The sequence below is a fragment of the Crinia signifera genome, chromosome 7, assembly GCF_055691185.1.
Source record: "Crinia signifera chromosome 7, ASM5569118v1, whole genome shotgun sequence".
NCBI classification, from domain to species: domain Eukaryota; kingdom Metazoa; phylum Chordata; class Amphibia; order Anura; family Myobatrachidae; genus Crinia; species Crinia signifera.
Window position 1 is genome coordinate 10,487,798 of NC_139223.1, and position 25,860 is coordinate 10,513,657.

At 47.4% G+C, this 25,860-nt stretch overlaps 1 protein-coding gene across 1 annotated transcript; it reads right to left on the reverse strand.

Moving 5' to 3' along the window:
• Positions 1–5,933: 5,933 nt before the first annotated feature.
• Positions 5,934–18,304, reverse strand: LOC146019758 (uncharacterized). The gene is made up of 4 exons (XM_083152290.1): positions 17,940–18,304; positions 15,958–16,081; positions 9,123–9,196; positions 5,934–6,823 (listed from the first exon to the last, which is right to left on the reverse strand). Exons 1-4 carry the CDS (start codon positions 18,256–18,258, stop codon positions 6,453–6,455), a joined length of 888 nt encoding a protein of 295 aa, XP_083008416.1. The 5' UTR covers positions 18,259–18,304; the 3' UTR covers positions 5,934–6,452.
• Between the last annotated feature and the right edge of the window lie 7,556 nt (positions 18,305–25,860).

A 25,860-nucleotide genomic window follows, 5' to 3' on the forward strand; every position in this document is an offset into this window, starting at 1 on the left:
ATACCATGTCTTTAGAAGGCAGAGTTGATTGCTGTGTTTTTGTCAGTGACAGCTTAACTCTCTTAAATTTTCTAGAGGAGGAGGACTTTGATCATCGCATAAAGCTGAACCACTAGTCATGAACATTGGCCAAGGCCTTAGCCGTTCCTTGCCCCTCTGTGTTGTAAATGGCACATTGGCAAATTTACGTTTCTCCTCCGATGATTTACATTTATTTTTTATGGTCCTTTTAGTGAACTTTGACTTTTTGGATATAACATCTGCTCTACTCTACTGTGACCTTAGGCATTGGCCTTGGAAGATGACGTTGATGGCATTTCATTGTCTATGTCATTATGACTAGTGGCTGCAGCTTCACAACTAGGAGGAAGCAGTTCCTCATATTTACCTATTTTGGATATCCATTATATTTGTGGAATTATGCCACAGAACAGCACCTCTGGGGTGCATCGGTAGGTAGGCCCCACAGTAGCGCACGCAGGGGGGGTTTCTGAGTACCCAGAAACCCCCCAGGGGTCTAAGGGCCCTAGGCTGAAAGCTGAGGGTCCCCTCTTTCCATGGGTACAAGAATTTTAAAAATCGGCCCTTGGGAACCGGAGATATCTGACTTCAAAGAAGTGGTCCCCATCCAAGCCTGTTAATTGCTCTTCCCAGTCAGATATTTCAGGTACTGTCTGCCTTAGTGTTTTTTTTGAGGATATATTCCAAAAGCTGGGACTCTCCCCCTTTGATGGACACTAGTAGCCTGTCTCTACTTTGCCCAGAACCAGAGATATCAGCCTTCCAGCAGCTGGTTACTGCTCCAGCTCCACACACCTGGTATGTAGTTGTATATACTCGTTGGCAGATTGCTCTGCCTTCTGAACTCTGATCCACTAGTCCCCAATACCATTTGGTAGGTGGGATTCTCTAGTTTTTAATTACATTAAAATCTAATCTATTTCAGGAAACTGGATATATCTGCAGTCAAGCAAGCTGTCCTCCCACCAAATTATGAATAATAAGCTCACTCCACTATACACCCCTCCTCTGCATATAAACATCCTCTACCAGCCTGGAAGTTATGTATCAGGGCCCATTCATTCAGCCCAATGCCCCCTTCTCCCACCATCTGTGCAGTTAAGGGGTAATTAGTGGAAATTACTGATCCAGGCCCTACATGCTGAGCGGTTGATATAATACCCCCTACCACCCGCAGGACATCACAGCTTTCCCCACCCCTACTGCTGGAGGATCGGTAGGGGCCCCAATACATTGCTATGCCCAGGGGTCTACACTGCTGTTGATGCCCCTGTATGTATTTATATGTATGTATGTATGTATGTATGTGTGTATATATATATATATATATATATATATAGAGACTTATACCAGTGGTCGGAGACCAGTGATAGGACCAGCACATCCAAGTAACAACCCTTTGAGAAAGGCGCCCCAGCGCCGAAACGGCCCGTCAGGGTTATTGGTGGTTGATTCACGGACGCTGCTGCTACTTGTGTGATCCATGCTGTTTGAATATTCATGTCAGATCCACTGCTGCCCGTGATGAGTATATTGGCCTTATATACTTTTGCTATTTCACATTAAATATGTGTTGCATTCTTATTTGATTTGGTTGTTACTTGGATGTGCTGGTCCTATCACTGGTCTCCGACCACTGGTATAAGTCTCTATATTATATAGACCGGGCACTCCCACCATTCAAATTGAAGTGTGTGCGTCTCCCTGCACGAATATATATATATATATATATATATATATATATATATATATATATATATATATATATATATAATATTATTATTATTATTATTATTATTACATTTGGTATATCTATAATACTTTAACTGACCCGGCATATACTGGTCCATCTAGTGTCCATCTTCGTGCTTTGCTCCGCTCCTCTGGAAACCCCCTTCTGAAAATCCTGCATTTGCCCCTGCCCCAGCAGACAGGAATTATACGTCAGTAGGCTAGGTAGGCACTAGCAGACTGGTATTATACTGTACATGTCAGTGGGTAGGCACCAGCAGACAGCAAGTGTTACTGATTAATGTTTAATATGATTAATTTGAGTATGCACTGAGTGCAGTGTGTGGCACGACTGGCACCAGCAGAATATACAGCAGAGGTAGGCAGTGGGCGCCAGCATAGGAAATTGTATTCCTCCACGTGGAAGGAAAAGGTGGCGCTTGGACCTGGGCTGGATGGATCACTAGCAGCTGCTGGGTTTGTCAGGCCCGAACTACAAAAAACACAAAAAAACAAGAGAAGCAGCGCTAACTATTTGGTGTATAAGTAAATAAAAATAAAAATACAATGGCATATAAATAATAAAAAAAAAATTAGATTGGACTGATTGTACAATAAAATTAATACATTTTATTCAACAATAGTGACTGTGACGAAACCAGGCCACGCCCCGTTCCGTCATATGTTGTTCTCCCGCCTCTTTCTGCGCTTCAGCAAAGAGAATTGCGAAATGCCGGCGATAACCGGATTTTATCACTGACTGTATTCACATCTGAGCTGTGTTCCCCAGACTGCTGTATACAGGGGACATCACAGGGCTGTATGTCGGACAATAATAGGATATTATCAATGACTGTATTCATCTGAGCTGTGTTCCCCAGACTGCTGTATACAGGGGACATCACAGGGCGGTATGTCGGACAATAATAGGATGTTATACTGAATAATCCAAACAGGTTATTCCATTAGGCTGAGTATGTGTGCTACTGGAGGGATATATTCCCTCATGTTATGTAAATGACTGTAATATGTTCCCAAAGCTTTGTATACTGTATTCCATACTGTTACATATGCATATGAAGGCAAGAAGATAGTTTTCTGGGCACAGGAGAAACTGGTAGGGAGGATCAGCGTTGCCCGTGGTTACGTCACTGCCTCCAGGTCCTGTTCTTAGTAAACTGCGATGGTATCATGAATAAGGGATTTGTGACTATGAAGTTAATTATGGCAGTCTTCCCAAATGTATATTACTCAAATAATGCAACTGTATATGTGGAGACAAATGGTCTGGCTAGAATGGACCAAATGCTTAGATTGGAATGTGTTTATTTTGTGTAGTCTTAGGTTCAGCGATCAAAGGACATATACAGAATAGTTAGTAATACAGTGCTAGCTGCCCAATACACTTCCCCCAAGGTCTATAGTCAGTCTCCAGAGAAGAGATATGTTCACATGAAGGTCTGAAACCCGTAACCTCACCCTTGGTGGGGGAACGGATACATGTGTTTACACAAGCTTCAAAGCCAGCTGAAGGGAGCAATGTAATCAGCCCCTGGACGGGTAACAGGAGACCCTGTTACATTCTTACAATTGCTCCCAGCATAGGAAGGGTTAAGAATTTCTAAGGGAGGGGGAGAGGGGTGCCTTTGGGATGTAAGTTGGTGTTTTGGAGGGAGAGAGGGGAGAGATGTGAATGAGAGCCAGGAGTCATGGACTTGCGGGTCCTGTCCATCTGAGCTTAATCTGAAGGTAACGTGGTAAGGTTCTGATAACGTGTCTAATACTGATGGCCTTTCTGTATATATTGTATATAGACTGTAATTGCTGATTTTACATGTATAACCCGTGTGTAAAATAAAGGTAATACTTTTGTACCGTTCCTATTGTGCCTTGGATAATAAAGTGCAAATGCAAAGAAGGAATATTTTTGTTACCGTCCACCTATAGATCGAGAGTTCTGGGTGTTCGATTTGCTCCCTGGGACTCAAGGCCTGAGTGTGTTATGGGCCGAGTCACCTTCCAAAGTAAGGGATTAACCCAAGGTTTGTATTCCCAAAGCTGGTACTGGGGTCCTTCAAGGTGTTTTCAGGTAACATCCAAAGTTTGGAGATGATGGAGTCCAAGCAAAAGTGAGGGTTCCAAGGCTGGTCCGGGTCAGTCCAATGAGCTGTAAATAGGTAAGACACCTTACGCGTTTCGCCGTCTCAACGGCTTTATCAAAGGTCCTTTGGGAATACAAACCTTGGGTGACTCTCTTACTCTGGAAAGTGACTCGGCCCATAACACACTCAAGCCTTGAGTCCCAGGGAGCAAATCGAACACCCAGAACTCTCGATCTACAGGTGGACGGTAACAAAAATTATCCTTCTTTGCATTTGCACTTTATTATCCAAGGCACAATAGGAACGGAGAGTCCATATTTTATTTCAACCCCCCCCCCCCCCTTTTTTTTATTCCTCACATGAGGTTACCTAATACCAGCATCTTCCCCATGGTCACTATTGTTGAATAAAATTTATTAATTTTATTGTACAATCAGTCCAATCTCATTTTTTAAAAATTATTTATATACCATTGTATTTTTATTTACTTATACACCAAACAGTTAGCGCTGCTTCTCTTTTTTTTTTAGTGGGTGCCAGCAGTCTATACAGCACAGGTGGGCCCCAGCACAGGTCCGTGAGAGCACCCAGCCATGTCCGGGATACTACATTACTGATTAATAATAATATTATTAAATTCAGTGGCGTAACTATGAATTGGGCACCCCCCCGCCGTTAATGGGGGCGCCCCCCGCCGCACCCCCCGCACGCAGCCTTACCTGTCTTGCTGGTCCCGTCCCGGCTCCCTTGCTGGCTTCATTCTTCTGCTAGTGAGACGGACCAACACAAAATGTTTCAGAGAACTGTCTGCTATATGGGGTGGACATTTTATTGTGGTCCGTCTCACTAGCAGAGGAATGAAGCCAGCATGGAGCCGGGACGGGACCAGTGAAGTCAGGTAAGGCTGCGGGCGGCGGATTGGCGGGCGGCAGATGGGCAGACGGGAGGGGGCTAACTATAGCACCACAGCCCCCCGGCGCCCACACATGCACAGCGCCCCCCCCCCCCCGGTGGCTGCGGGGGCTGCGGCGCTATAGTTACGCCTCTGATTAAATTGAGTATGCACTGAGTGCAGTGTTTGGCATGACTGGCACCAGCATAATATGCAGCAGAGCTAGGCAGTGGGCACCAGCGGAATATACAGCACAGGTGAGCCCCAGCGGATATACAGCAGAGGTATACAGTGCACCAGCGGACTATACAGCAGAGGTGGGCACCAGTGGACTATACAGCAGAGGTGGGCACCAATTTGCAGAGGAGGAGAGACTCACACAACACAGTTATCCCACCCAACTTCCAAGACTGGAATGAGGATGACTGCGCGGGACACGGTATTTATTCATATCCAGGTCTCGAGGGAATCCGGCACTGGGTGATGACGTCCGATTTAGGTGGGAAGCTACCGAACGCTGCTTAATCCGGGCTCGGCTCACGTGCATTTGGGGGTGTTCGGATTTAAGAAATCTGAACCCGCACATCCCTACTTATACTGTACTAATAGCCAGAGAACCAGTCACTGCAGACCTTCATATTTGTATTGTATTTATTATGTAGAACTCTGGTGGCACTTCCATTCCATTACATTAGAACCACTACAATAAAACTATTTATAGCCATAAAAACTAAATGGACTTATACACAGTATACTAGGAGGCCGGTACATTCAGCACATATGGGTTTATTTATTAATATGCCGGGTAAAAGCTGGGAAGTTTAGACGTTTCAGTCTGAATGAAGTATAAGTCACTGACTACTAGCAGCAGCATGCTATGGATGAGTGCACACCAGCACAGATAAGACCCTGTGAGTGATCATGCGCTGTCTCTCTCTCTACTGTCAGGGGTTCCCACAAGGGGGTGTGTGGTTCTATTGAAGATGGGATGTTGCCCATAGCAACCAATCAGAATCTACTTCATGTTTATTTAGCATCTTCTAAAAGATAATAGATAGAACCTGATTGGTTGCTATGGGCAACTTCCCATATTCAATAGAACTCCCATCTTAGTAAATAAACCCTTACAATCTGTTTCTTATTGTCACATGATCTTTCTTAAGTCTACAAACTATCAAACATTCTTAACAACTTTAAATTCTAGATATAGCCTAAGAAATAAGAAGTAACAAAGCAATATACAGTATAACATGCAAACAGGATCATAGGAAGGAAACTGTAAGAGAACAATTAGCGCTGGCGCACAGTGAAGACCAGTGGCGGATCCAGGGGTGGGGCTGCAGCACAGTTCAACATTCTAATTCAGAGCCACACCCACTGCCACCAACTGCCACTCCAAACTGACTCACTGGCAGTGGGTGTGGCTCCTCCCCTATCTGAATTTAGAGATGTGCTGAAGACCCCCTCTGAAGCCGCCACTAGTGAGGACCATGCCAGTTTGCATAGGTATCCCGGTACTACTGTCCGTATCCCATAGGGTTCTGCCATTCTCTAAGAGAGACAGCCTTGATGAACTTAATGCAAATAGCAGGTGTTGACCTCCTAAGATGTCACCTCCACATGTTCACCTGAGGTGCAGGAAAGCTGGTATTGGGGTGTGGGTGGTGGAAGCAGTAAGCTAAGGTTTTCCCTTTTAGGCTGTATATCTATTGTAAAACACATTTGCTGCTGCTCTCTCTTGGTTTGGCTGCTTGCCGCTCTCTCTCAGCCTGTTCTTCTAACTCATATTGTTGTCTCTTCAGGTCACATTCATGGACAAAATTTATTACTAACTTCTTGCGTTTCTGTCTCTCGGTTTCTGGATTCTGGATTCTTTGCAACCGAAACTCAATATCTTTAATCACTTCAAGAAAAAACTTCAGGACGTCCTCGTGTCTCCCGCGTGTCTTTAAGTGATCTTCTGGTGTGAAGTTTTCCAGGGCAAAAATCTGCTCCACCCCCATGCCCTTAAACTTGGACTTCACTTCTTTCAGATGGGGATCGGTCTTATGGGTAAGAACAACCATTGGGAAAATTGCTGTGTGGTATAAATGTATATATAGACTGTTATTCCTCCATTATGTATATAATGCATACCTATAACATGACAGAACATTGCCCTGTGATACCTAACTTGTCTGTGCACTTCCAGAAATGTTCTAGACCTTGTACACATTAATCTTATTGGACAGCATCTTTAGCTATAATTTAATAAAAAACAAAATTAAAGTTAAATTAGAATCAAGGCCAAAGTGTTTATTAAGTACTAGGTGATTCATGGCGCCCTACGGGAGCTCTTCACACCGTCGTAAGGGGCTGCGCCCCTTTAATTTGGGAATGTTTGTATTGTGAGAAATATGGTTAGAATTGTATGACAGATGGCCTGTATTGCAACTTGAGTTATAGGTGAAATGTGTTAAATAGAGAGCATATGATGTGGAAGGGGGGGTGTATTGTTTTGTTTAATTAAAAAGCAGTTACAGAGTAAGATGTACATTGATAGTGTGGAGGGTACAGTGACATTTGTGGGTGTGAGGGGGGGGGGTGCGTGTTGTTTAGGTGTGTGCAATAGTATAGTAGGGTGTTTTTGAGTCAGCGGCTCCCCACTGGCAGAGGTCACGACACAGGAAAACAGGAGCCTGGGTAGTGATAGGGGTGTGTGGGCATAAGGGGGACTAAAGAGGAGGGTGGGGGACACTGTGCAGCTTCAGCCAGTGGGTGAGGGTCCAGCGTGGCAGCACAGGAGTACAGGACGGTGGCCCTGAGTCAGTGTCTCCTCCGACTGGGTGGGAGTTAGGGTGCATGAGAGCAGGAGGCTGGGTGGTAAAGCATGATAGGGGTAAGTGGGCAACACAGGGTGAGTGACTCCCCAGTGGTGGAAGTTACGGTTCAGGAGAGCAGGAGGCTGGACTATGAGGCATGATAGGGGTATGTGGGCAACACAGCGTCAGCGACTCCCCAGTGGTGGAAGTTACGGTTCAGGAGAGCAGGAAGCTGGTAGTGATAGGGGTGTGTGGGCATACGGGGGACTAAAGAGGAGGGTGGGGGACACTATGCAGCTTCTGCCAGTGGGTGAGGGTCCAGCGCGGCAGCACAGGAGTACAGGACGGTGCCCCTGAGTCAGTTTCTCCTCCTACTGGGTGGGAGTTAGGGTGCATGAGAGCAGGAGGCTGGGTGGTAAAGCATGATAGGGGTAAGTGGGCAACACAGGGTGAGCGTGTCCCACTGGCGGAAGTTACGGGACAGGAGAACAGGAGGCAGGGCAGTGATAGAGGTGTGTGGGCATGAGGGGTAGTAAAGGTTTTTGGCTGTTGCAGAGTAGGGATGGGCATTGGTGCAGACGCCATAGATGGTTGGCATTGATGGCGATTTTGCACCATGCCATCGATAGTAGTAACATATTACTTGCATAACCATCGATTGTTGTAGCTATCGATGGTCATCCATTATATCTGACTGAATAGGCCGTGGGTCAATCAGAACTCGGTGGCGGGACATCCGGGTGTTGGGGGCTCCTTAAATAAATTTGAAACTTGATTGTTTTTCCTTTGTCATTGATGTAGGGAAACCATCTGGTCCTCCCACATCGGCCATAAACCATCGATGATTTGAAATCATTAATGGTCGATGGGCATCCCTAGAACTGGAGGAGGGTGGGGGCTTGCAAATCGCGGGAGGGGGGCTCAGCGTATCACGGGAGGGGGGCGCTGCAAATCGCGGGAGGGGGCGCGTGGGGCCGCAAATCGTGGGAGGGGGTCCGCCGAGGATAGCGGGAGGGGGGGGGGCACAAATCGCGGGAGGGGGCTTGGTTCCGCAAATCACGCGAAGGGGGGCGCCATGAATCGCTGGAGGTGGGTCACGGGGGGTGCCGCAAATCGTGGGAGGGGGGGGGTCGCGGGGGTCCCACGAATCACGGGATGGGGGTCACGGGGGTCCCGCGAATGGGGGGAGGGGGTGGTCACTTGGACCCGCGAATTGCGGGAGGGGGGATGCGGGTGTTGGGGGTTGTTGGCAGAGGGGGGGGGGTGCGGGAGTAAAGGTGGATGGTGGCTGTGGAGTAATGGTGGATGATGGGCGTGGCCTGTAGCCCTGGCTGGGTGGGGGGAGGTGATGTCAAGGGGGTGGGGTGTGTAGAACGTTATACACATGGAACACTTTTCCTGGGGGGGGCAGATTTGCGTATCCTGCTGGGCGGGAACGTTATATACACAGGGGATGAGTGACAGATCTGGCTAAATATATAAGAGATACTGTATAGCCATGTCTCTAAGCACTGTTCCCTTTATCAGGCAGTCCTCAATATACTGTATAAGCCGTTGTTTGTGATATTCATTTACCTGTCAGTTGTTTAACTATTGTCAGCAATTCCTTTATCTCCTCTGCTTCTTCAGGACTCATTCCTTTCTTCACACTAAATAAAAAAAAAATTATACACAATTCCTTTCATAAATCTACTTAATTATTAACAAATCTTGGAGTAACAAAATAAAACAAGTCTCAAAACATCAAGTAATGGGTGGGCAGCAACACTCCTCTGTGCTGCTGGGGACCCTGCTCCTTTCTCTATATAATTTCACCTAGGGGTTTCCTGCTGCCTCCATTCCCCTACTCACATCATGTCACTGCCCCTGTCACATGCAGCCCTGTCCTCACTGACACATCACTCATCTCCTGATATACTCTGTGCTGCTGGGGACCCTGCTCCTCCCACTATATAACTCTCAGCCTGTGGCTTCCTGCTGCCTCCATTCCCCTCCTCACATCATGTCACTGCCCCTGTCACATGCAGCCCTGTCCTCACTGACATATCACTCATCTCATGATATACTCTGTGCTGCTGGGGACCCTGCTCCTCCCACTATATAACTCTCAGCCTGTGGCTTCCTGCTGCCTCTATTCCCCTCCTCACATCATGTCCCTGCCCCTGTCACATGCAGCCCTGTCCTCACTGAAACATCCCTATCTCCTGATATACTCTGTGCTGCTGGGGACCCTGCTCTTCCCACTATATAACTCTCAGTCTGTGGCTTCCTGCTGCCTCCATTCCCCTCCTCACATCATGTCACTGCCCCTGTCACATGCAGCCCTGTCCTCACTGACATATCACTCATCTCATGATATACTCTGTGCTGCTGGGGACCCTGCTCCTCCCACTATATAACTCTCAGCCTGTGGCTTCCTGCTGCCTCTATTCCCCTCCTCACATCATGTCACTGCCCCTGTCACATGCAGCCATGTCCTCACTGACACATCACTTATATCCTGATATACTCTGTGCTGCTGGGGACCCTGCTCCTCCCACCAGAGCCGGCCCTAGGCAATTGCCTAGGGCATTGGCCTATGCCTAGGGGCAGGCTGGATGGCTCCTCTACCATTGGTGATCAGTGGGGCACCCAAGTGTTAGCGCTGCCTCCTGCACTTTTGTGCTGAGCCACCCGCCAGCCTTAGTGCCCGAGCTTGTACTATAGAGGATTTGTTGCAACGTTGGGGCTGTCTCTCTGCCCCTAACGAAAATAAATATATATATATATACACACACACACACACACACACACACATATGCTATATATATATATATATATATATATATATATATATATATATATATATATATATATATATATATATATATATATATATAGTAGAAGCGACGGCACTCACAGGTCATATAGAGAGAAATAATAGACCACTCTGGGGTTCTTTTAAGTTTGACGTTTCAGTCTACACAACTTTTTTCAAGAACTTTTGCATACGGAATCCTGACAGCTGTCAGGTAGTTATACTGTACTTATCATCCCCCCTAACCCTTACCCTCCCTTGTTGCTGCCTAGCCCTGCTCTAGTAGCCTAATCCTGCCCCCACTAGTGGCCAGTTCTAACTCCCATACCCCAGCACCTAAACATAACCACTCCACAGCCTTACCCTACCCCACCTTCTAAGTAACTAACCTGAAACCCCCTTTCCTGCGGTCTAACCCTAACCTTCCGCCTCCCCACAGCCTACCTCTAAGTTCCCACATTGAGCCTAACCTCCCCAACCCCCCTTCCCCAGCCTTATGTTAGCGGGTCCGTGCATACTTACGTTCGGCAGTCAGGATTCTGATGTCGGACTCCTGGTGGTGGATGCTGGTGACAGTATAGTACCTGCCAGCATCTTGTTTGCCAGGATGCTGAATGCCTCCCATGTCAGGATTTGTGCTTATGTGCTATATAGGTGACATAAACCTGTCTATTTCACCTATAAGATATGCTATAGCACGTAAGCATGAATCCTGCCTGCATCCGTGTGTACACTACCACTTTGATATAATACTCCCACTGAACATATCATTTGTGCTTGTACTTCTAGCCACCTCACAGTCACCACAAGTGGGATACTCAAGTCAGCTCAGCATGAGATGTGCTGAGCTGATTGCTGTGAAGAGTGCTGTGTGCTGCCGGGTGATGGTTGTTGCTGGATGCTGCAGTGAAATGTGCTGCTGGGAGAGGGTTACTATGGGTGAGGAGTTCTGTGCTAGTTGAGAGATACTGGATGAGGATTGGTATGGATGAGCTGTGATGGGTGTTGCTGTGCCAGGAGAGGAGTACTAGGGGGCACCATCTAAAATCTTGCCTAGGGCATCAAATTGGTTAGGACCGGCTGTGCCTCCCACTATATAATTCTTAAAGCTCATACACAATTTGTTATGCCAGGAGACTGGGTACAGGATGTTATGCCAGGGAACAGGGTGCTGGAGATCAGGCGTGAGCCCGTAGCCAGGACCGCTGGTTAGGATGGCCACGGCGAACCCTACTCTGACTCTGTTGAGTACCTCGGGCAGATGTGAAACCCCTGCAAGAGCTAGTGTTCACTGTGGCCGCCGCGTACAAAGGAGCGAGTTAGGCCCGCTCCAACCCCGATGCAGCCAGGACTTATGAGATGACAAAGAGCTTGCGATCGTCAGAGGTATGCTCAAGAGGACACTCTAACTACAGGGCCTAAACTGAAAATAACCCCTATCTACCGGCACCTGGCCAAGGACAGGAGTGCGACCCAATCGCAAGCACAAGTGGTAGAATACGGGGAGTCTCCACTCAATAATAACAGGAGACACAATAGCAAATCCCCAAAACAAAACACAAACGGGATAGGGGATTTCCCTGCCTTACCAGGATACCTAAACGCTGGAGCAAAATAACAGGGAGTAATGCACTGGTTAAATACCAGTTAGAGAGATGGGCCAGGCACACTGCAGAGCTGAGACCAGAGCCACAAACTGAAGGAGCAGGCTGGGCAGCCAAATAAACGAAAGGAACAGGCAAACTGCCGGGAAACAATAAGGAAATAACCTGGCTCCACCGGAGCACTTACGTGACCCAAGGAAGGAGAAAACCAATGGGAATGGTCTGAGCACCAAGGAGCTGAACTGAAAAACCAACTGAAGCGACTGACCAGGAGTAGGACCGAGGACCAGAAAACAGCTGATCTGCAGCTACCTGCACAGGAAACCGGAACTGGACACTAGAAGCAGGAAGCTATCACTGGCAGAGTATTGCAGGAGAGCCTGCCCTATAAAGGGCTCAAGTGATTAATTACACCTGGTGGAGTTCCAGGCAGCTCCCAAGCTTGTGCTTAACAAGCTCATTACCTCGCAGACTAGTGAATAATTAGCTCCCAGAATATTGAGCTGATATGGCACAGACATACCACTGGAGGCCACCAGTGAGTCAAATGCCAAACACAAACTGAACAGAAAACAAAACAGACTGAACCATTCAACCTGGTTCCTGACACAATTAACGATTTTCAGCTGAAAAGTGGTCAAAACAGGTGTTTTTACCGATTTTCAGTTGAAAATCGACTAGTGTGTATGGGCCAGAGATCCCACACTAGCAATGATGCGCGGCCCCGCATCATTGCTAGGAAAGTGGTTGATCTGCTGGTAAAACCAGCATGCCTGACGATAATGGTTCATTTTGGAACCATCATTGCTCAGTGTGTATGTGGTGAGTGATGATGGTCCAAAGATTACATGCTGCTGGCCCGGCCTCTCTCCCCCTGCTCCCTCCCCCGGTCCCCTGTCCTGCTATGCCATCCACTTTGCTTGAACAGCGCCGCGGCACCCTGTCCCCACCCAGCTTGAGATCAGCGGCACTTGCTCCCCTAGCCCAGCTTGTTCCCTCCCCCTGTCCCCGTCCAGTCTAAGCTCAGTGACACTTGCTCCCCTAGTCCCCTTGTCTCTCTCCCCCTGTCCCCGTCCAGCCTAAGTTCAGCGGCACTTGCTCCCCTAGTCCAGCTTGTTCCCTCCCCCTGTCCCCGTCCAGCCTAGGCTCATCAGCACTTGCTCCCCTTGTCCCCTTGTCTCTCTCCCCCTGTCCCCGTCCAGTTTCAGCTCATCGCAACCAGTTTCCTCCCCCCCTCACGCTCCCTCCCCCTATCCCCGTCCAACCTAAGCTCGGCGGTACTTGCTCCCCTAGTCCCCTTGTCTCTCTCCCCATGTCCCAGTCCAGATTCAGCTCAGCCAAACTTGTTTCCCCCCCACACTGCTTCCTCCCCCTGTCCCACGTTCTTAATGCTGCTGCTCCATCCGCCGCTTGTTAAATTATCAAGGCGCCGCGGTGGAGGAGAAGAAGCAGCAGCCATAAGTGAGTCCACTGCCACCAATGAATGTGCGACTAGGCACGTATTAACATCACTGCCCACCAATGTTTTAGATATTATGCTGATAGTTACAAGCAAACCACTGACCACCAATGTTAAAAAATGAGCTGCTAATGTATACATCACTGGCGCAGGGCAGCGATGTATACGTTACCAGCTCCACTGCCGACCAATGTAAAAAAATGAGCTGGTAACATATACTGTACCTCACTGGCACAGGGCAGCGATGTATATGTTACCAGTGCCACTGCCCACCAATGTAAAAAAAATGCACCTGTGCCAGTAAATGAAATCACAGCCGTGTAGATGGTCGGGTGTCATGGCGTTTACTTGATCACTGGGCTCCGAATATACACCCAGCGATGTGCCCTGTTCTGAATCAGGCCCCAAGAACAGAAATGCACTATATAAAATGTACCCCGCTCCGATGCTTGGAATCCAAACCCCGCCCATTATGTAAATAGCCAAAATGAAAGATTTTCAGCAAAGTCTTTCGCCTCCTGAAAATCTCTCGCTCTTTGAGGAAAATAGCTCAGTGTGTACGCACTACTTTGGAGACAGATATATCTATCAAAGAGTTTGGCAAAGTCTTTTGAAATGAAAATCTTCTAGTGTGTATGGGCCTTAAGTCTGTGGCTTCCTGCTTCATCCCTACAATTTCCCCAGTTGTATTATATAAATAGAGGGTATGTGACCACAAGTCAATTACAAGTGAATTTACCTTTAATTGCATCTTCCACATCCCACTTCTCTATTTAATAAATCCTGCAGATTCTTGTGAAATATTACAATAACAGTAGTGACGTCGGAACGGTCTCTTACTCAGCATAGGTGCCGATTCTGTGGGTGCTCAAGGGCCCGAGCACCCACAGAAGTTGATGAGCACCCACGGGCCCAGACCCGAGTCCCGCTGCTGGGCCGCTGTATTAACTAATTAACTAACTGCTAATTTGTGACTGCAGCCTGGGAAACAGTATGCTGAGACGGTGGGAAGAGTGTATTGCGTCTGCTGAGTAATACGCGGACATGGGGCAGGCCAGCGTGTATGTGCTCTGTGCGTGCTGTGCGGTGCCGTCATCTGAGTAGCTCAGCAGTGGCCAATCCGCCAGTGTCCCACCACACTCCCTCGTTGGGGGCATTTATGTACCTACAATGTACACAACATGTATTTGGCACTGTGGGGGCATTTATGTACCTGGCACTGTGGGGGCATTTATGTATTTGTGCTGCATAATATAAAGTGGTATTATATTTTGGCTACGCCCCTTCCCCATGAAGCCACTCCCCAATAATTTTGGCTTGAGCACCCACCAGCAAAAACATAAATCAGCACCTATGTTAACCAGGGACATGCAGTCAGGTGATTTAGGGGAGGCAGGTGATTGAGGGGAGGCAGTGCTTCTCCTGTAATTTTTTAAAAACAATACAAAGAATATACCTATGACACATATTCTGTGTCCTAATTATTTTCTTTGTTATTTATTTGTACTTTAGTATAGTTTGGGAGGCACCCATAAGTATGTCTCCCAAGTGCACGGTAATGAATCTGGGGCTAAACAAGCCCATTAAAAATAATTGCAAAAGTAGCACTTCTAGAAGTGCTTTATTGAAAGGGCTGCTGTGATTGGACAGCAGATCCAGCTGCTGTCCAATCACAGCAGCTCCTGTCATTTATGCTTCTGGCAGTGCTGCTTTGCTCTCCCATCCCCTGTGACCTGTACCCTGACCCCCCTGTCCCCTATCCCAGTTCCCTGTCCCTGTGTGCCCGCTCCAGAATCGGTACATCTGTCAGAATGGACTTAGGTATACAGTCATTAGGTCGACCCCATTAGGTCGACTGACTGGAAGGTCGACCTGATTTAAGGTCGACATGGGCCAAGGTCGACATGGCTTAAGGTCGAATTTGCATAAAGGTCGACATGATGAAGGTCGACTGGTCATAAGGTCGAAATGGGTTTTTCACTGTTTTTTTATCCGAATGTCGACACAGTCGACATGGACACAGTTGGCAATGAGAATCAGACGCTCGCAATGCATCGGGCATGGTGGCTCGCTTCGCTCGCCACAGCTTTAATAACCTCCTCCACGCCCTAGTGGATGGTAGGGCGTGAAATACCGCCTGTCGGCACATGTCGGCTCAGAAAACAGTGAAAAACCCCATGTCGACCGTAAGACCAGTCGACCTTCCTCATGTCGACCTTTATGCAAATTCGACCTTAAGTCATGTCGACCTTGGCCCATGTCAACCTTAAGTCAGGTCGACCTTCCTGCCAGTCGACCTAGTGGGGTCGACCTAATGACTGTAGACCTAAGTTCATTCTAATAGATGACCGCTTCCCCCCGCTCCCCTCTCCCCTGGTGTGCCAGGTGAGTATAATATTTTGTATTTTTTTTCTGGGAAGGGTGGTGGCGGCTGACTTGAGGGGGGGATTGGTTGTCAGCAGCAGCCACCGGGGGGTCGGGTGTTGGCGGCGGCAAGGCGCGCGGGGGTGCTGTGACAGTGCAGCCAGCACTGCACGTCACTGCTCTCACCTGTACACGAATATCGGGAGGATGAAGTCGGATGCTTTCACCAGATGTTCTGATTCCACTATTTTGTTCACAAGCTTAAAGCCTTCGCTCCACTCAATCTTTTCATTAAAAGGCAGAAAATTACCTGAAAACATTGTAAATGAAATATTATTCTTAGGTGCAATATTGCAGCTTGCTGAGCACCTGAGATGCCACCAGTCTGAATGCCGCCCCCCCCCCCCCACACACACACACACACACACACACGCCGATTCCCCTCGTTAACATGCTAGGGGATGTGTAACAAAAACACAATCCCTCACATGCTTCTGTAACAGTGTAATGTGGGCTAGGTGACATGAGGGAGATTGCTAGACTAATGAGGGAGAGAGGGAGATTGCTGCTATTTCAGGGAGTCTCCTGCAGAATGCAGGAGGGGAGGTAACTATGATGTAACAGTGTAATGTGGGCTAGGTGACATGAGGGAGATTGCTAGACTAATGAGGGAGAGAGGGAGATTGCTGCTATTTCAGGGAGTCTCCTGCAGAATGCAGGAGGGGAGGTAACTATGGTGTAACAGTGTAATGTGGGCTAGGTGACATGAGGGAGATTGATAGACTAATGAGGGAGAGAGGGAGAATGCTGCCATGTCAGGGAGTCTCCTGTAGAATGCAGGAGGGGAGGTAACTATGATGTAACAGTGTATTGTGGGCTAGGTGACATGAGGGAGATTGCTAGACTAATGAGGGAGAGAGGGAGATTACTGCTATTTCAGGGAGTCTACTGCAGAATGCAGGAGGGGAGGTAACTATGATGTAACAGTGTAGCGTGGGCTAGGTGACATGGGGGAGATTGCTAGACTAATGAGGCAGAGAGGGATATTGCTGTTATGTCAGAGAGTCTCCTGCAGAATGCAGGAGTGGAGGTGACTATGATGTAACAGCTACATAATGTGGGCTAGGTGACATGAGGGAGATTGCTAGACTAATGAGGGAGAGAGGGAGATTGCTGCTATGTCAGGGAGTCTCCTGTAGAATGCAGGAGTGGAGGTGACTATGATGTAACAGTATAATGTGGGCTAGGTGACATGAGGGAGATTGATAGACTAATGAGGGAGAGAGGGAGATTGCTGTTATGTCCGGGAGTCTCCTGCAGAATGCAGGAGGGGAGGTAACTATGATGTAACAGTGTATTGTGGGCTAGGTGACATGAGGGAGATTGCTAGACTAATGAGGGAGAGAGGGAGATTGCTGCAATGTCAGGGAGTCTCCTGCAGAATGCAGGAGGGGAGGTAACTATGATGTAAGTGTAATGTGGGCTAGGTGACATGAGGGAGATTGCTAGGCTAATGAGGGAGAGAGGGAGATTGCTGTTATTTCAGGGAGTCTCCTGCAGAATGCAGGAGGGAGGTAACTATGATGTAACAGTGTAATGTGGGCTAGGTGACATGAGGAAGATTGCTAGACTAATGATTGAGAGAGGGAGATTGCTGCTATGTCAGGGAGTCTCCTGCAGAATACAGGAGGGGAGGTAACTATGATGTAACAGTGTAATGTGGGCTAGGTGACATGAGGAAGATTGCTAGACTAATGAGAGAGAGAGGGAGATTGCTGCTATGTCAGGGAGTCTCCTGCAGAATGCAGGAGGGGAGGTAACTATGATGTAACAGTGTAACATGTGCAGAGAGAGTTAGATTTGGGTGGGGTATGTACTTCAAAACTGATATCTATATTACAGTGTAAAAATAAAGCGTCAGTATTTACCCTGCACAGAAACTAAATAATTCACCCAACTCGAACTCTCTCTGCACATGTTACATCTGCCCCCCTGCAGTGCAGCATGGTTTTGTCCATTAGCAAACCAAATGTGCTTTGCGAGCCAACCTGAATCACCCTCTCAGTCTCATGTCTTACTGTATACACGACATAAAGGAGAACATTCTACAAAATGCAATAACAAAACACTCATTAATTGTTATACTGTATGTAAGTTGTCCTAGTTACCTAGTTGGGCAAATATCTCCCCAACTTCATAGCTGTTCATGACGGAGGCGCCTCGGTTGTCCACTAGCGTCAGTGTGTCCGTCAGTGGGTAGGTGATCCTCGCTGTGGTGTTACCTCCGTCAGTCCTTGCCACATTGGCGTAAGGTTTAAACTCTCCATCTTCCAGGACGTACTTGCAGGTGTTGATGAACGAGGACTTCCCATGGCCTAGAAATCCGAAAAGTTGGAGGAGAACTCGTTTAAATCCCTGATTACCTCTGGGACAGTCATCTAGGCTGAAGTCAGTGATATACTGCGTCATCTCAGGAATGGTCTGCATCTCTGGTTCCTGTACTGTAGGTTGTGCTGTATGTCAGGTCCACAGGGAATGAGATGTAGAAGGACTGCAGTCACCTTTATATAACACTCTGCAAAACCAAAAGTGAAATCAGCAAGTTGTTTATGACTTGAGATAAGCAAAGTAATTTACAGTCCTTAGTGTTGTAAATGCCACAAAGCACAAATGTATCAAACCTTTATAGGGTGAAGGTGGTCACAGGGAGCGGTGCACAGGGAGGGATGAGATGAGGGAGGGGTGAGCTGGGAATATGGTATGGTGCGGGGGGGGGGCACAATGAGGAGTGAGGTGAGGAGGGTTCATAGGCTGAATGTGGTCACAGTTAGAGCTGAGCTCGGCCTAGGGCAGGGGTGGGCATCAGTCGGCCCGTGGGCCTGATGCGGTCCGCGAACCGATCCTGCCTGGCCCGCTGCCCAACACCAGTCCACAATGACAAGCGGCCCAACTAGTTTCAACATGTTTCATGTGTGTTGAAGCTACAGCACGTGGATACCTCTCCCGCACTCTACTCTTCTGCTTTGAAGTTAGGATCGCCGCCGAATGGGGTGACATCATCAGTGGGCGCCCGCAAATGCCGGAGCTCACCAGGCAGCATGTAGGAAGAAGTGGCTTCAATACCTTGTTGTCTCCTAGTTACCCATGCAGCCAACAGACCCACAAAGGTTGGAACAGTGTTTGATTATCCACAGACTACCAAACACTTCAAGGAAGAGCTGTAAACATTTTTTCATTACAGATTTTCATTACATTCGCATTTTTTGGGTATACGGTCATTTGGTCTACAGCATGATGTTCGACAAGCAGTGGGTCGACACCATTAGATCGACATGAGGATAGGTCAACATGGTTCTAGGTCAACATGGTTCTATGTCGACATGGCTTTAGGTAGATAGGACATTAGGTCGACACAAGCATTAGGTTGACATGTTCTAGGTCAACAGTCAATAGGTCGACATGGTTTTTTTTACCATCCACTAGGGCGTGGTGGGAGAAGAACAGTGTGCCAATTGTAGCGAGGCACCTTGCCTGAAGCATGGCGAGCACAGCGAGCCATGCGAGGAGTTGCGGTGCTACGTTTCGACATGACATGCGCCGACAGGTGGTATTTCATGCCCTACCATCCACTAGGGCTCGGTGGGAGAATAATAGTGTTCCGAGCGTAGCGAGGCAACATGCCCGAAGCATGGCGAGTGCAGCGAGCCATGCGATTGGACGTGATGCACTTTAACCAGTGTCCATGTCGACTGTGTCAACATTCGGGTAAAAAAACTGTGAAAAAACCCATGTCGACCTCTTGGCTGTCAACCTAGAACCTGTCAACAAGAAATGCTTGTAACAACCTAATGACCTGTCGACCTAAATCCATGTTGACCTAGAACTATTTCGACCTATCTCCATGTCGACCCAATGCTTGTAGACCAACTTGCTGTACACCAAATGATCCCAACCCCATTCTTTTTATTCTCTGCCCCTTTTATGTCGGTTTTGTTTTCTTATTTATGTTTATTTTTATTATTATTTTATTTTTAATTATATAATTTTATTTTGTTATATTTAATTGTTTATTTTTTATTTTATTTTAATTATTTATTTATTAGGTTCTTATTGCCACATACACTGATTCTCGGTGCTCATCATATCACTTGCATTTTACCACCATTGAGCTGCTGATAACCCACAGCGCCTTGTATAATCTTTTTATTTGCTTCATTTGGGGTGGCATAATATGAATGTTGGTTCAATTTGGGTGGCAAACATCCATTTTGTATTATTCTGTGTAGCAAAATGTGAATTTTGACCCATTCTGTGTGAATTTTGGCTTATTCTGTGTGGCATAATTTGAATTTTGGCTCAATCCGTGTGGCATAGTGTGTAAGGGGGGGTCTACTATTGTGTTGCATAATGTGTATAAGGGGTATATGGTGTGGTACACTACGCTCAAGGACACCCCCCTTTTGAATGGTCAAACCCCCTTTTGAGTGGCTACACCCCCTTTTCTGGAGTGTGATCCTCGAATATTTAGTAGAACTGTTAAGTGGCCCCCAGCTGAAATAATTGCCCACCCCTGGCATTGGAAAAGGTGAGAGTGGACTGAGAAGGGTTTGTAGAGTGAAGGGAGTCACAGGGAGGGGTAAGCTGGGCACAGGGTAGGGTGTGATGAGGGATGGGTGAGATGGGCACAGTGAAAGGTGAGGGTGGACAAGGAGCAGTGAGGTGGGCACAGGGTCGGATGAGAAGGGTTTATAGGTTGAAGGTGGTCACAGGGAGAGATGAGCTTCTGCTGTTGCCTCCTGGGCTTCACCTTTATCAATACCTAAATAGTATGGAACCGATGGAAAATAAGTGAAATGCGCAGTTTACGTACTGTGTCCGTAAACTTACAACCTTTTATTCCTAGCTACGGGCTAACAAAGTGTAGTGCCACGTGGCAAACCTTATCTGTGTACAAGACACACTAAACCGATACCCTGAAAGCTGTATCCTTTCGCAGTACTTAGTACTTAATTGTAAGTAAAATATCAGGTACAATTTCCTTTTAAACCTTTCCGCTTATTGCGAATAATAGACAATACTCAGTATTAATTTTGGAATAGGGGTATAAATCCTTAGCCATATATTTTAGTCCCGAGCGGACAGCAGGGGGTTACAGATGTATGGAAGCAGATAACAGGACATACAGATCGCTATACAATACAAAATAATATCTAATTAAAAGGGAAAAAAAAAACAGATGGGGTCATCATAGGGTTGGAACTCAAGCTGTGAAAACCAGTTAGATCCAGATCTTGTAACTTCAGTGTCCTCATGGCAATGTGACAATTAAATATGTATTTGTCCCATAACTTTCAGCTGTTACAAGTTGCGTATTTTAGACAGGAACCGGAGCGCTGCACATGAGAGATGGAACACACAGATGCGAAATATGTTTAGAAAAGTTTGTGTTTTACCATTTAAGCTATGTGCTGCGAACTGAAACCATTTATCTTTATTTTATTATTTGTAGGAGTGGGATATGAATTTATGTGTAATAGTATGGCTGCGCACGGGGTTCACATTATTATTTTCCCTGATTCCTATACTACATTTACGTATCCATGCGAACCAAGATGGCGGCCATACCATTCTATTGTGGTGCGTATGCAACTCGACTTTGGCAGTCCACCCTTTGACAGTAAAATAAAACTGTCACATTTCAAAATGACCTAGAAACACACAAAAAAATTCATAACACTAATAAAATATTTGAGATACATGATTATACATAAAAGGGGAATGAATCTTTATGCACTATGGACAATCCTAGATTAAGGATAAATGTGGAACACATTTACCTAACAATTTATTTATGGGTGACGAGGGACAGTAATATACAGATTTTTGGAAAAAAAAAAAGGGGGGTGTTACATTTATTTACATTTTTCAGATATGGCATTCCTCAATGGATGGTGGCTTCGATCATAGGCTCATATACCAAACCTTCATCTTCCTTGGTGTCTCTCGTTCCTACACTCATAATTTCATTGTTTTTTTTCCCCGGGTCACCCTTTTAACGCACTTAAACAACAATATGAAAACAATGTGGCACCACAAATATAGAGAAGCAGCTTCACTAAGCTGGGTATGATTCCTTGAGCCCATTCTCTTAGTCCAGAGAACCAATGCATTGGGTTCAACCAGGAAGTCCATTCGTTTACTTTGTCACCTATTTCGGCCAGGCTGATATTGTGTTCCCTCCTAAACTCCCATTTAAGCTGAAGAATCTCATCCATCCGATGATGGATTATTTCTTCTGGGTCATCAATGTTGTTTGTAATATACGTACAACACTTTACCCCAGTCTGAGTAGAGAGGGTGACACAATATCCTCCTGTCATGGCAGTCAGATAGATTAATACCATCCGATGTTGTACTAACTCTCTCTTGTAAGCTTGCAAATCCTTTCCGGTGTATCTGAAAGTGTCATCATAAATCTCTGTAATGTTGTCTATCAAGCCCGCTAGTGCTTGGATACACTTGAAGTTTATGACTCCTCTGGCCGTATGGGTTATATCTAACAAAATGAGGAGCTGAATCCCAAAAGATTCATGGATCAATTCTGAGGCTATGGGGTCTTTTCTGATTGTCAAAATTTGGTCATAATGTGTATGAGTGTAAGGAGGTGATATACCTTGGTGAATATTTACCATTTCATCATGGGTAAGGGTAATCACTTCGGGAAACACTCTGCCCAAATAACATACTCCGACGTAGTTCATGGAGAGCCTTTGTATGCCAGTCTACCACAAATATAGTAAACATCATCTGGGAGGAAGTAAGGCACAGAGAATTTCATAATTTTATCACACAATATTCACATGTACATTCCTTCATACTTGGGTGGCACATGTTTCAAGCTGTAGTGTTTTGGAACAATACCCTATGGGCACTCTGCCAGCCATGATCTTTTCTCTTTTTACCGTGTAGATATATTTATAGTGTCTGCCGCATGTATGGATTTTAAATAACATTTCTTTATCAATGGGCTTGTCACGGACTGGACTTGCTGTGTTCCCGGCAATGACATGGGTGAGCAAGTGGATGATGCAGGGAACTGGAAGCTTGATGGTTTCAGGTATCTGGAGTTCATGCACTGAGAGATGGGGTGATGACCTGCTGGCGACACAGAGTATTGACTAGACCCAGAAACAGAGGCGCAGAGTCTAAGCCGACAGTGGTATTCAGCAGTGACCCCTGCAAGGTGATATGGTTTTCACTGCAACTGCCTACCAGGTCACGGCCCTCTGCCCAGGTTCCTGTGACTAGCAAGGGTGATAACCTGGAGATTGGTAAAGCAGTGATGGTAACGGGTACTTAACCCATCGATGGTGGGTTGATGGCACTGAATACTGGATAGCAACATGGAGGGCACAGAGGAATGATTGTAGCAAGGGGTACTCAATAGAGTGGACTGGGTACCGATGAAGTTGGTTGATGGTATTCGATGGTGTGGCCTGGAAGTCGGTCGATGGTACTCGATGTTGTGGCCTGGAAGTCGGTCGATGGTACTCGATGGTGCGGCCTGGAAGCCGCTCAATGGTACTCGATGGTGCGGCCTGGAAGCCGAGAGATAGGGAGAGAGGGAGCCGCCCGCTGTATCGCCCAGTCGGAGTGAAGTGCTGCCCACTGACGTCCATCATCATTCACCGGGCGCTTCTGGGTTTGAAAACACTGTCCGCACGCTGATTGGCTGAGATTCAGCCAATCAGTGTGCGGCCAATTTCATAGCTGTTCATGACGGAGGCGCCTCGATTGTCCACTAGCGTCAGTGTGTCCGTCAGTGGATACGTGATCCATTCTGTGGTGTTACCTCCGTCTGACACTCTCACATCTGCATAAGTGGTAAACTCTCCGTCTTCCAGGACGTACTTACAGGTGTTAATGAACAAGGACTTCCCATGGCCTAAAAAGCCGAAAAGTTGGAGGAGAACTCGGTTAAATCCCTGATTACCTCTGGGACAGTCATCTAGGCTGTAGTTAGTGATATACTGCGTCATCTCAGGAATGGTCTGCATCTCTGGTTCCTGTACTGAAGGTTGTGCTGTATGTTGATGGAATGAGATGTAGGAGGACTGCAGTCACCTTTATGTAACACTCTGCAAAACCAAAAGTGAAATCAGCGAGTTGTTTATGACTTGAGATAAGCAAAGTTATTTACAGTCCTTAGTGTTGTAAATGCCACAAAGCACAAATGTATCAAACCTTTATAGGGTGAAGGTGGTCACAGGGAGCGGTGCACAGGGAGGGATGAGATGAGGGAGGGGTGAGCTGGGAATATGGTATGGTGGGGGGACACAATGAGGAGTGAGGTGGGCACATGCTCGAATGAGGAGGGTTCATAGGCTGAATGTGGTCACAGTTAGAGCTGAGCTCGGCCTAGGGCAGGGGTGGGCATCAGTCGGCCCGTGGGCCTGATGCGGTCCGCGAACCGATCCTGCCTGGCCCGCTGCCCAACACCAGTCCACAATGACAAGCGGCCCAACTAGTTTCAACATGTTTCATGTGTGTTGAAGCTACAGCACGTGGATACCTCTCCCACACTCTACTATTCTGCTTTGAAGATAGGGTCGCTGCCAAACAGGGTGACGTCATCAGTGGGCGCCCACAAGTGCCGGAGCTTACCAGGCAGCGTGGAAGGCGACATGGCTTCATTACCCTGTTGTCTCCTAGTTACCCACGCAGCCAACAGACCCACAAAGGTTGGAACAGTGTTAGATTATCCACAGACTACCAAACACTTCAAGAAAGAGCTGTAAACATTTTTTCATTACAGATTTTCATTCTGTGTGGCATAATGTGAATTTTGGCTCAATCCGTGTGGCATAGTGTATAAGGGGGGGTCTACTATTGTGTTGCATATGTCAGGTCTGGGGTCTGTTGTGTTCCCGGCCCTGACCGTGGTGGACCATTGGAGGGCGCTGTGTATCGGAAGGCTGGAGGCCTGATGAATGACATGCACAGAGACAAAGCCTTGCGTACCAGAGTGTTGGCGGAGACCGTAAACAGAGGAGCGGAGTCTAACCTGCCAGCGGTATTCACCAGGGACCCCCGCAAGGGGATATGGACTTCGCTGCGTCTGACAGGCAGGTCGCGGCCCTCTGCCCTGGCCCTCTGGACGTAGGCTGTGAGTAGTAATGACACTGGAGACACGGGTAGGTGGAATAGTCTCTGGGAGGCACAGTGTGAAAGTGTCAACACTGATGTCGACAGCTGGGTCGATGAGATCACTCAACTGCACGGTGGTAATAGCAGGAGGCTTCTGGAGATGGTATGCCAGGTGAGGATGGTAACAGGAGTAATTACTCGACTGCAGAGTGGAATGGCAGGAGTCTTCTGGAGATGACAAACCAGGTAGTAACGGCAGAATCTGCGAGAGGTACACGGGAGACCGGATAACCAGGAGCCTTTGGAAACAGCTGAACACAGGAGGTACTGAGGTCAGATGAACACATATTCAAGGCGATGACTGAGAGTTAGAGGCCGGAATATATCCCCCTCGCTGAGTACTGATTGGCTAGCTGCAGCAGCACCAATCAGTACAGGGAAAGAGTGAGCATACCTGAGAGGTATGCAGGTGTGTGGGTCAGAGGTTACCCAGGCTGAGCAGCGGGATTGAACCCCCTGGTCAGCTGAGTGCAAGTGTCATGGCGGCGCCCATGACGCGCGGAGTCCACCATGCCGGCATGTCGATTACACGGGTCAGCGCCAGTCAAACATGGGACATCTTGCCAGACACTGACAGCAACCAGAGGCCTTACTCTCAGCGCTGACCACCGGGAAGGTAATGGACGTGGTCTCAGACGGGGCTGAGACCCACGGTTTGTGACAGTACCCCCCCCTTTTAGGGTGGGCACCGAACACCTTTTAGGCTTGGACGGGTTCTCTTCATGGAACACTTTGAGTAAACGGGGGGCATGCACATCTTCTGCATCGGCCCAACTCCTCTCCTCAGGACCATATCCTCTCCAATCAATGAGGTACTGGAGGCGCCCATATCTCCGACGAGAATCAATAATCTTGTTGATCTCGAATTCCACTCCCCTGCTG

What these genes read in the sequence shown, in the direction of transcription:
- LOC146019758 (XM_083152290.1), bottom strand. Translation starts at nt 18,258, where the DNA reads ATGCAGACCATTCCTGAGATGACGCAGTATATCACTGACTTCAGCCTA. An exon ending in CTCCCGATATTCGTGTACAG is followed by an intron (nt 9,197 to 15,957) that starts GTGAGAGCAGTG and finishes TTTTTTATTTAG; the next exon opens with TGTGAAGAAAGGAATGAGTC. An exon ending in AATAGTTAAACAACTGACAG is followed by an intron (nt 6,824 to 9,122) that starts GTAAATGAATAT and finishes TATACCACACAG; the next exon opens with CAATTTTCCCAATGGTTGTT.